This window comes from Carlito syrichta, unplaced genomic scaffold (genome assembly GCF_000164805.1).
Source record: "Carlito syrichta isolate Samal-C Ts95f unplaced genomic scaffold, Tarsius_syrichta-2.0.1 Scaffold307907, whole genome shotgun sequence".
NCBI classification, from domain to species: domain Eukaryota; kingdom Metazoa; phylum Chordata; class Mammalia; order Primates; family Tarsiidae; genus Carlito; species Carlito syrichta.
This window is the reverse complement of record NW_007252003.1, coordinates 3,616-15,546: the sequence shown is the minus strand read 5'-3', so window position 1 is coordinate 15,546 and position 11,931 is coordinate 3,616. Positions and strand designations below refer to the sequence as shown.

The 11,931-nt window shown below is 52.7% G+C and overlaps 1 protein-coding gene across 1 annotated transcript; it reads right to left on the bottom strand.

Annotated features, from left to right (window-relative positions):
* Positions 1-1,457: 1,457 nt before the first annotated feature.
* On the bottom strand, positions 1,458-11,571 carry LOC103267072 (bone morphogenetic protein 8A-like; the record flags this gene model as incomplete). The annotated part of the gene is made up of 4 exons (XM_021715856.1): positions 1,458-1,531; positions 1,650-1,849; positions 2,290-2,479; positions 11,485-11,571. Coding segments are annotated over 4 exons (551 nt in total), but the record flags the coding sequence as incomplete, so codon positions are not given.
* Positions 11,572-11,931: the final 360 nt, after the last annotated feature.

Genomic DNA, 11,931 nt, shown 5'->3' with positions numbered 1-11,931 from the left:
ATTCTTGATCACCTGCCTCAAACTTGCCCTTCCTCTATTTCTCCAATCAGCCAAAAAAAAAAAAATATATATATATATACACACACACACACACACATATATATATCTGTTAAAAACCATCCACTGCTTAGATTACGTGTCATCCATGGTTCCTCCCTTTCCCTCACCTGCTTGCCAGTTGTAAGTACATCCTGGCATTTCTACTCTCTCCACCCTTCTCCATCTTTACTGCTCCCAACAAGCATCTCGCAGCTCCCACCCGGACCTCATGGGGCTGCAGCGGGTCTCTCTGCCTTCTCTCTTGTCCATCTCAGCCTCCTCTCCCCAGGAAGTCATTTATTTTATGCATATATTAAGTAAAGTTTTAATTGTACAACAAGTGAGATTTACAGAAAAATTTGCAAAGATAGTACAGAGTTCTCATATGCCTGGACCCGGTTTCCACGGAAATGGGAACATTTTGCACTGCTAGGGTGACTTGGTCCCGACAAACGAACCAATATTGATATATTTTTGTTAAGTAAATACCATAATTTACTTGGATTTCATAGATTTTCTCCTAACGTCTTTCCCTGGTCCAGAATCCCATCCCGGACACCACATCACACTGAGTGGTCACGACTGTTTAGGTTCTAGGTTGTTACAGTTTCTTAAACTTTACTTGTTTTTGGTGACCTTGATGGTTTTGAGAAGTACTTGTCAAAGTACGTCCATCTGAGTTTGTTTGATGTTTTTCTCATGGCTAGACTGGGGCTATGGGTTCTGGGGGGGACGACCTCCGAGGTGAAGTGCCAGTCCCCTCACCTCACGCCAGGGGCACGCACTAGCCACCTGCCCTGTCATCCAGGTGATCTTCATCACCTGGTTGACAGGGTGCTTGTCAGGTTTCTCCACTGTAGAGAGACTCCACCCACCCCTGGCCATCCCAGACGTTCGGGAAGCAAGTTACTGAGTGTAGCCCACAAGGAAGGGGTGGGGAGGCATGTTGCACCCCTTTGCGGGGGCATATCTCAGAAGGTTCTTTCTAAAAACCTGAATCAGATCCTGCTGTCCTCCACTGTTATTACATAAAACAAATGACTCTCAAAACCCCAGACGCCTCTGCCTGGTTTACCCCAACTCAGAACGGCCCCTGCCAGCCCCTCCCCATCTCCTCTTCACACTTGCCCTCTCTGCTGCTCCACGGCCCCTCTTGTTGGGCCTCAAACAGGCCAATCTCGGGCCCACTTTGGCCTCTGTATTCTCACTGCCTGCGATGAAGGAGGCGCTTCAGTAACACCAGGGAAGGAAGGGGTGAATCTTTGTTCTGCAGAAGAGAAAACGGAAGCTTCGAGAGGAGGTACCTGCCAAGGCCAGGGAGTTAGGGCACTGCTTGGCTGGGATTCAAACCAGCCTCTCAGACTCAGGGCCTAAGGGTACAACCACTTCCTGTCCTCCTCTTCCCAGTCCAGAAACTCCTAAGGCGGGAAGAACTGCCCGTTTCCTGGGGAAGGAAGACTCTGACACGCGCTCTTCAACTCCAGTGTTGGTTCTGCAGGGGAGAGGAGGGACCAGCTCCAGCTGAGGGCCTCCTGTGTGGACCTTGTGCTCTCTACCTCCTTGACCCTTGCAGCAGGCCCTGCTAGAAAGGCAGAGCACCCAGGGCCAACTGTGACCCCTGCCGCTTCTTGTGCTGGAGCAGAGGAACCCCTGAGCCTCACCATCCTCGCTTTCCACAAAGAGGCGGAGTCCCAGGTCCTTGTGACGGTTCAGCAACCAGCGGTCACTGGCTGCTGTGACGTCCAGCACCAGCCAGCCCTCGTCCCCCGCTCGGAGCGTCTGAAGATCCAAAAAGAACAAGTCAGACTCCCTGTGGACACGAAAGGACAATTAACCGGAGCCCGGCACAGCTGCCTTGGTGTTTCTAGTGCCCGCCTGGGGACGTTGCTGGAGGGTCCATCTGCCCTGGCTCTGGGCTGGGCTTCTCCTTTGCCTTATCTCACTGAGTCAGCCAACAAAGGTGTTACTGTACCCAAGTACAGATGGGGAAACTGAGGCTCAGTGACCCATCCAAGGTCCCACAGCCAGCGTGGCAGGACGGGGACTTGAAGCTAGGACTGTCACTGGGGCTCCACCACAAGTGCCATGAGGCTTCAGGCCAAGCATCTTTCCTGTCTTTGATACTCCTTTATCAGTCCTCTGGGAAATGCTCCACCTCACCCCACCCCTACCCTCTGGTCCAGACACACCAGCAGAGCCTTGACCAGGAGACTGTGAGGCACGTGGACACCTGGGCCGAGGGGAAGGCACCTGTTGGATTGCTCCTGGACCACCTCGAACACGCTGATGTGGAGCGTCCTGTTGAGGGGGTGGGTGCTGGGCACCTTGTATATCCGGAACTCCGCAGCTGTGACCGCCTCCCCCTCTGGGATCTGGGTCAGGTCAAAGCGGAACTCCTTCCAGTGGGGCTCCTGGTGGCCCAGGGCACGGTCAAGCTCCACTGGAAGACAAAAGGGAGTCAGGCTGTCGCTAGGGATGGCTTGGGCTCCAGAGTGGGCAGACCTGGGTATGATCCGCCACTACCTAGTGCCCACCACCTGCTGCTTTAGGGAAGGCAGTCTGGGCGGCCTAGGTTGTGCCAGCTCCCCCTACAAACAGGCTTGTTTCAGGCTCTGCCCCAGGGTGTAGACAGGACCAAGAGGTCGTGTAGTCAGGCACACCCTGAGCCCTGCACCTGTTGGGTACTGTTGGCCTTGGGTTCCAAACCTCAAACTCCTCTTGCATCCCCCTAGGCCCCAGTTGGTCCAGGACCCACAGATGAGACAGAGGAGAGGCCCTCCTTTGGGAGCTCTCAGGCTAAAGTGGAGAGGGACATCAAACTCAAGGCAGAAAAGGGCCACAGCCCCCATAGAAAAACCTGCGGAACAGGGGTACAGCTGAGGGCATTGCAGTGGGACACGGGCCATCCTGAGTCTGCCCATTGCCTGGGCAGGGGAGGGGAGGTGACAGCTGGGCTGGGCCGGGGCATGAGTGCAAGTGTGCTGTGGTATCAAGGAGACAGGTCCTGCAGGGGACAGGCCAGTGAGAGTCAAGGACTAGAGTTGTGTGACCTGAGGACAGGGCCGGGCAAGCAAGCAGCAGGAAGCAGCAGAGGGCAGAGGACCCGAGTTCCCTTTCTGGAACGAGGTCGAGGAGGAAGGAGGGAAGTGTAGACATGAACAAGAAACCAGGGTAAGAGGGATAAGCTCCTGAAAAGGTCCAGTCAGGGGCTGGGGAGGTCACGAGTCCCAGTGGGTGATAGGATCTGAGCAGGCTTCATGTAGAAGGTGACATCTGAACTGGCCTTTAAGGATGGGTTAGAGCCTTGGCGGGCGGAGAAGGTGGCAGGGAGGGCACTCCAGGCAGAGGTGCAGGGGTGGAGGCAGAACAGGCAGAACGGCTGAGTGCTGTGTGGGTCAGCATGTGAGCACAGCTGTAGCCTGCCTGCTGAGGAGCATAGGCTGTGCCAGGAACATAGGCTGTGCTTCCACCAGTGGTGAGCACAGGGGTTGGGAGTAGCAGGCGAGCAGCCTGGGTGGAGGGGCGGTTTGGGATACATCTGTGGAGGCAAGGGCAGGGGACAGGCTGGAGGTGAGACGGGAAGCAGGACCCCGTGGCGGGGGCTGGTCTAACGGTCCAGCAAAGGCCATGGTTGTGGAATAAATCCCACCTTTCCCCAGCTGCACGGAAATGCCCAGGACGGTATACTTAGGGCGGTCTCACTTGAGCCTCCTGTCACTTTCAAAAGCTAAAAATCTGTGTTTCCGGAAAGCAGGGGTGGGAGCCGCCCAGTGCCTTCCCCAAAGCCCGACACTGAGATTTTAATTACATGTTTGGACGTCTTTTAAAAAATTCTCTCTGGCTGCTAGGCTCAGTGACCACAAGTCAGGGTTGTAAAAAGCACCAGCCTGTGCGGCCGAGGCGGATGTGGGGAGCACTTCCTGTCCTCGTGGTGGGGACCTGGGCCGGTGATGGGCAGGCAGACAGCTGTGCAGGGCAGGGCTGAGGCCAGACATGTGTGGGCAGGAGGGGGTGAGCTTTCATCCCAGCCCAGGGCGGGGAAGGAGTGAAACATGCACTGCCCCATGGCGCCTGAGGGTGCTGGCTACGCAAATGCCTGGCTGAGAGCCAGGCTGACCTGAGGCAGCGTGACACAGGGTATGGTCCGGGTTCCTCCCTGGCAGGCGGAGATCACTGAGGCAAAGTTCTGGACCTTTGCCGAGTGAGACCTGTGCCATGAATATCTACACAAACATGCCCTCTCCCTAATACACTCTCACTCAGCGTTGGTGACCATTTCAGTGGATTCAGGAACTGAGCAGACCCCCTCTGTTACATGGCGGTGTAAGAATCCTTGATTTGCAGGAGGAAACAGGTCCACGCTGTTGGCTGTCACAGGGCATGGGACAGACAGCGGAGGAGCCGCTTGGTCTCACCCTTTTCCTGACCTCTTTCAAAGCGTCATGGCGTGCATCTGCCTCCAGAGCACAGTGGAGGCTGACCTGTGGGTCCTATCACTGGGAATCCCTGTCTGCTGGCCAGATGCTGACTTCCTGCTGGATCCGAGGACTGAAGGGACGACCCAGAAGGTAGTCAACCCTGTGCAGACTCCAAGCTCTGTGGCCTCCCTCCCTTGCTGACCAGCGGAGCCTACACAAGCTGGCTCAAGAGAGTCTTGCTCTGCTGAACTGATCCCAGTTCCAAACATCCCTTCTGGGGGTTTGTGAAATTGATAAGCCACCCAGGAATTCCAGCACAGGAAACTGCCTACCCAGACTGTTCCAGGCAAGTCTAGAAGTTGGGAATTTTTTAGGAATACAATACTTTTCATCAGAAGTTGACAAAACTTCCTGGGGTGCAGCATTAAGATCGACATTACGGTAACTTGCTGAAGGGAGTGTCCCTTGTTGGCGGAGGCTGTGTGGGTCTGTGGCTGCTCAGTGGCTGTTCCTCTGGATTAGGAAAGGGATTTCTCAAAAGCCGGAGTGGAGCGACCTGGAGCTGCCCCTGCTTTAGCCATTAAGACAGTGCTGAGAAGTGGCCAGTAGCTGGGGCTTCTGGTCTGAGCCCTGACCTGCCAGTGACCCTGTGTGGCCTCAGTCTCCTCTTCTGCGAAGTGGGTATACTCTCCTTTCCATACAGGGCTGTGAAAGGGTGGGGACAGCTGGGCACGGTGGCTCGAGCCTGCAATCCCAGCACTCCGGGAGGCAGAAGCAAGAGTTACCTGAGCCCAGGGTTCAAGAACAGCCTGGGCAACTTGGCGAGACCTCGTCTCTACAATCAATCAAAAAAATTAGCTGGGCATGGTGGCGCACACCTGTAGTTCCAGACTTGGAAGGCTGGGGCAGAAGGATGGCCTGTGCCCAGCAGGTCGAGGCTGCGGTGGCCGTGAGTGTGCCATTGCACTCCAGCCTGGACCACAGAGAGAGACTCTGACTAAAAAAAAAAAAAAAAGGACAGGGACTAACGGTGGCCATTCCTTTGGAGCTGGGGAGGGGTGCTGACCTCTATTGTCCTAACTTAATCAAAGTACCAAAGTGTTAACATCCAGCCAGTACTATCAGGAGAACACGGCTGAAACTTGGGGGTGGGGGAAGGAGACATTCGATTTTCTTTCTTTTCTAAATAAAAGTGTGAAACGGGAGAAAATATAATACTAAAGCATATCAGTTCAACCAAAGGCATTTGGATGGCTTCCAAGTGCCTCCTTTTCCCTGCCTGACCTTAGTCAAGGCACTTCACCTTCTGAGCTCAGTGTCCACATCTGCAAAATGATACTCTGATGTAGGGTCAGAAGAACACTGTGCAGGGTCAGGCGCTGTAGTCAGCACTTGGTTATGGTCCAGCAAAGCCTGCTAACATGCTTTTCAGGAGCATTTTCTAGTCGGTGCCTGCCCAGCCCCTACCTTCCCAAATAACCAAGGTCATCTGGAATCTCCCAAAGATGCCCAGGCCCAGAGAGGCATCACCTCAACAGCACCCCTGGGACTGTCTCCCAGTTCTGCTCGAATAGAAAGCACCACATATGATCCACCACGTATGATCTCCTCCCTCTATGATATGTGTGGAAACGGAACCCGGGAGTCCTGCCTCCCAGAGGAGCTCCTTCACTACAGGATGTGCTACAGGCACCGAACCAACACACAGCACAGAATGCCTGCTGCTGCTTCCCACCTGCGGCTGGTATTGGAGGGTCCACAGAGGAAATCTGTGGGAAAGGCCAAGGTCTACACAACATGATTTCTCGGGTTTTCCCGGTAAAGTTCTGCCGCCGATTGTAGCGTTGGGAAGTTCATCCCAGGTCCTCTGTCAGATTCAGACAGGCTGGGCGGGGGAGGATGTGTGTGTGCAGGAGATGATCCCTGCCTGGCCAATGTCCTGGATCCGGACCATCTGAGATACCTCTTGCCAGGAATCCTTTCTCTGGGGGTGGCCCTGGGAAGTACCTGGATGCTTGGAGCAAGGCTTTTGGGTAGTAAATTATCTGCAAAATTTGGGAAAGGGATTCCTGATTTGAAGGAGTTCCATAATTTCACTTTTGGGCAAGTGGGAGGAGATTCTTTTTTTTTGAGTTGGAGTCTCACTCCATGGCCCAGGCTGGAGTGCAGTGGCCACTCTCGCCCACTGCAGCCTCGATCTGCTGGGCTCCGGCGATCCTTTCTCCTTAGCCTTCCAAGTAGCTGGAACTACAGGCGTGCGCTACCACGCCCGGCTAATTTTTTGATTTATTGTAGAGATGAGGTCTCGCCAAGTTGCCCAGGCGGGTCTCGAACCCGCGGGCTCAGCAATCCACTCACCTCAGCCTCCCAAGGTGCGGGATTACAGGCTGAGCCACCAAGCCCGGCACTTTTTTCTTTTTTTGAGTTGGAGTCTCACTCTTGCCCGTGCTGGAGTGCAGTGGCACGCTCATGGCCACCATGGCCTCGACCTGCTCAGCTCAGGTGATCCTTCTGCCTCAGCCTTCAAAGTAACTGGAACTACAGACGTACACCACCACATCTGGCTAGTTTTTGTGATTTATTGTAGAGACGAGGTCTCACCAAGTTGCCCAGGTTGGTCTCCAACCCCCGGGCTCAGACAATCTTCTTGCCTCAGCCTCCCAAAGTGCTGGGATTACAGGCTGAGCCACCGTGCCCGGCCAATAGTGATTTTCTATTTCCTTCTTTCCTTCCACATTTATTTGCTTATTTAGTTGAGTTGGGGTATCACTCTGTCATCCAGACTGGAGTACAGCAACTGCAAACTCTTGGCCTCAGGTGATCCTCCTGCCTCAGCCTCCTGAGTAGCTGGGACTACAGGCGCAAATCACCATGCCTGGCTAATTTCTTCTCAACTGTCTGGTATCACAGGATGTTCTAGGCTCACCTTGTGATTATTCATTCCCTACTCCCAGAGTCAGTCATTTCTCCAAGGAGTTCTGCTTCCTTTTCTTGGAGAGGTATTTAGAAAGCAAGATCTGGGCACCGAGTATGCTCATTGTATGGAGTTTCACTGCTTTTAAGGCCCTCTCAGTGGACAGAGCTGGGAAATATATGTGTATATGCTAACCCATGCATCAGCACACATCTATATTTGTGTGTCTATCTGTTTATTTAAATATATCTGTTTTAAAAATCTGACCTCATACTGATACTGCCAATTCCAGTCCAGCGTAGAGTTACTTTAGATGTGGTAACACTCTAAGATAAGACATTAATACCTTCATGCATCAGTGGCAGGGATGCAAATTGGTACAATCCCAATGGTGGGGAATCTGGTAGTAATCTAGCAAAATCATATGTGCTTTGACTCAGAAATCCCTCTTCTAAGAAAATGTCCCAAAGACATTCACAAATATATGAAAAGATGCATGTACAAGGCTATTTGTTACAGAACAATTTTGTCATTTGTTACAGAAAAAGTCTAGAAACAGCCCAAAATATTCATCAATAGGAGATGAGTTGAATGAACTGTGATACATCTTCATAGTGGAGTGCTATGCAGCTGTAAAGAAATGAAGAGGCTGGGCTCGGTGGCTCAGCCATAATCCCAGCACTTTGGGAGGTGAGGCAAGTGGATTACTTGAGCCCACGGGTTCGAGACCAGCCTGGGCAACTTGGTGAGACCTTGTCTCTACAATAAAATAAAAAATAGCCAGGCATGGTAGCATGCATCTGTAGTTCCGGCTACTCGGAAGACTGAGGTGGAAGGATCATTGGAGCCCAGCAGGTCGACGCTGGGGAGGCCGTAAGCATGCATGTCACGGCACTCCAGCCTCGGTGAAGGAGTGATACTCCAACTTGGAAAAAAAAAAAGAAATGAAGAGATTATCTGTATTTTGCAATAGAATGATCTCCAGGAGATATTATTATTATTTTTAAAGCAAGGTGAACAGTACAGATGATTTATCCTTTGCTATGGTCTGGATGCGGTTTATTCCTGCCAAAACGCATATTGAAATTGATCCTCAACGTGGTAGCATTTGGAGGTAGGGCCTGGTGGGAGGTATTTGGGTCATGGGGGTGGATCCCTTAGAATAGATTAATGCCCTTGGGAGCTATGGAGGGTGGTGAGTTCTCACACAGGAATGGATTAGTTCCCTAGAGATGGGAAATCTGTTGGGAAGAGTCTGTCTTCCTTGGTTTCACTCTCTTGCTTTTCTCGCCATGTGATCTCTGCACACACTCACTCCCCTTCCGCTTTCGGCCATGAACTGAAGCAGCCTGAGGCCCTCACCAGATGCAGCTGCCCAGTCTTAAACATTCCAGCCACCAGAACTGTGAGCCAATTAAACCTCTTTTCTTTATAAATTACTCAGGTATTCTGTTATAGCAACATAAAAAAAACTGTTTTAACTAAGAAAGGGTGAGTCTATCATCATCATTATCATCAAATATTGGTCACATTCTAGACAGGTTTCTCAACTTTGCCACTGGTGACATTTTTGGCTGGATAATTCTTTGTTATGGAGGACGGTCCTGTGTATCATAGGATGGTTAGCAGCATCCCTGTCTCTTCCCATTAGAGGACAGTGGTGCCTCCTGCTCCTCTCAGGTGCAATAACCAAAATGTCTCTCCATATTCCCAAATGTCCTGAGAGGCAAAATTGTCCCTTGTTGAGAACCACTGCCTTTTGGGAATGCTAGGAATCCATTCATAGTCTAAAACCTGGTAAGTGACGGGGGAAAAGTTACCACATCTGTAGAAGAAGGAACCAGTCGTGTCAAGAGATGGAGGACAGCAAAGGCCCTTCATGTTTGAGAAACATCAAGGAGGCTGGGGTGGCTGGAATCCAGGTTTCAGAAGGCCAAGGTGTACAAGAGGGGCTTGGAGTGACCGGCACACCCTGTTCATCTGGAAGAAGTTCTGTTTCTCAGCCTCCAAGAACTCAGCACCGTGATTTAAAGAAGCCCTGTGGCCTCAGAAGAATTTTATTTTATTTTATTTTATTTTTTTAGTTGGAGTCTCACTCTGTCGCGCAAGCTGGAGTGCAGTGGCACGCTCACAGCCACTGCAGCCTTGACCTGCTGGGCTCAGGCGATCCTTCCGCCTCAGCCTTCCAAGTAGCTGGGGCTATAGTCGTTTGCCACCACGCCTGGCTAATTTTTTAATTTATTGTAGAGATGATATCTCACCAAGTCACCCAGGCTGGTTTTGAACCGTGGGTTCAGGCAATCCTCTCACCTAGGCCTCCCAAAGTACTGGGATTATAGGCGTGAGCCACCTGGCGTCAGAAGAATTCTAAAAACTCAGTGACTGCTGAGGTTGTGACTGCCCATGACCCTGGAAGGTAAGTGGGAAGCCACTGGGCCACAGTGCGCATGTAGAGTTTTCTGCAGCCAATAGGCACTGGACTTCCAGCTCCATGGGGACACACAGGCTGGGGGTGTGGGCTCAGCATCTGAGACAGATAAAGCCGCCTACTACAGAGCTCCACCTGGGAAAGGATTGGAGTTACTTTCTGAATCGCCTCACTGTGGCTCCAGGAAAATAAACAATCACAGAAACTTCGGCCTCTTCCATCAGCCTTGGATAAAACCACTCGCATCCCATGTTTCCAGGAAAGGCCCACTGTGGGCAGGAGGTAGCCTCCACCAATTTTGTCCATGTCTGGAACCAATGTCTGCCACTCACAGGCTAGGCCTCCAGATGCCAAACCTGCAACCATCAGCCCAACACCAACAAATGGTCTGGCTATTTTTGTGCCTGGACGAAATTTAGACTCACCTAGACTTCAAAAGATATGCTCTTCTTCCGGCACAGAGTGGTTGTGAGGAAAATAGAAACTTCTGACCCATCTGACCTGTCCTACCGCTTCTCAGATCTGCCCTGGCCCCACAGGGCCCACGGGAGTAGCCTGAACTCAGCGCTGTGTCCAGGTCTTCCCTGAGCTGGCCTTGCCCTCTGTCTCTTGGGCCTCTTGTGCCTTCTGGCTATAAATGCCCTCCTCCAAAGTCCCTCCTCACCGCTCGCTCCAGGGTTGCCCCCATCCCACCATGTCTAAAGGCCACGTGGCTCTCAGTCCAGTAGAGGAGCTTCCTCGTCCTCCTCAGATTCCACACAGACCAGGCTGTCGGCCTCTCCCTGTCCCCTGTGCCAGGGGGTTCCTATCCCTGGATTAGTCACCCTTCTGGCCAGAGAGCCCCTTGAGGGCAGGGACCAAACATGTGGGTGAATACAAGGCCTCTCAGTGTTCCGCTTATCAGCCCCCTGTGTTCCAGGAGCTCAGAGAAGGGGTGTCCTGGCCCCTTCATTCCAAGGGCTGCTTGTCCTCAGGACAGGGGCTCAGTGTCCAGCACTTGCAGTCCCTGGACTGGGGCATTGCTGCTGGTCTGGGAGTGGCTTCCATGTCACAGTGTGTGACCCCTCAGAAGCCAGTGACATTTCACATTGCTAAGTGACTCACCTCATTCCTCGCCTGGACCCTGAGGGTGGAGGGCAGACTCCCTCAGAGCTTGGGGGCAGACCGCATGAACCTGTTTGACTAATCCTGTAGGTAGCATAGGCCTAGGACCCCCACATCAGACCTACAACAAGACCCAGGTCTCCTCTCCCCAGCCTCCCAGGTCAATGGGAAAGTGACAGGATTGACAACCTGTTGACTCTGTGTCCTGAGGGGGTTTCTCCTGCTGCCTGGAGAAGGTCTAAAACTTCATTTCCGAAGTATTTTCTCTCAGGTCTCATCACTGACTTTTCTCAAGGGCATTTCTATAAATGGCTCTGCTCTCGTAATTACTGGCCCAGGCCTCAGATGGCTCAGGACCCCAAATTAAAAGGGAACACCCACACAGGCCACCACATCAAGCCCGCCAGGGCCAAAAATACATCCCAGGAGATGTGAGCAAGAAAGATGCGATTCCTCCAGTTGAAAGCCAGGAAAGAACTGAACTGTGGGAATCTTCCAGAGATTCCAGGGCACAGTGACACATCCTTTTGCCTGTGGGGAAGAGGCTGCTGTGAAGAGGTGGGCTGAGTGTACCTCCCCACCCTGCGACTCGCCCCTGGAGAAGCCCCACCAGCGGGTAGGGAGTCGGTACATTCTTTGGTCAGAGTTGGAAAGGCCTTCAGGCAACCCTGCAGAGGTGGGGAGAGGGGCTCAGAAGGAGCAGAGGTTTTCCACAGGTCATTTATCAGGTTAGAGGCCCATGCTGTGGGCATTCAGACTTGGAGCCAGTGTGAAATGAGTGGGCCTAGAGTTCAAAGGGTGGCCATATTGGGATGGGGGTCACCTGTCAACAGGGGCCGGAGAATGTCTGCTGAAGCCACCTTCCTCCAGGCAGGGTCCTGTGGGGACTTGGAATCCCAGGGGAGGGCCCAGAGTTGCAGCCCCCATTGTCAGCTCCCACAAAGACAGGGAGGGCTGGCCTGCTCCTGTCCCGCCCCCTGGCCAGGCCAGCCCCATCCCTGCCTCCTGCTGCTTTCCTCTTTCCCTTA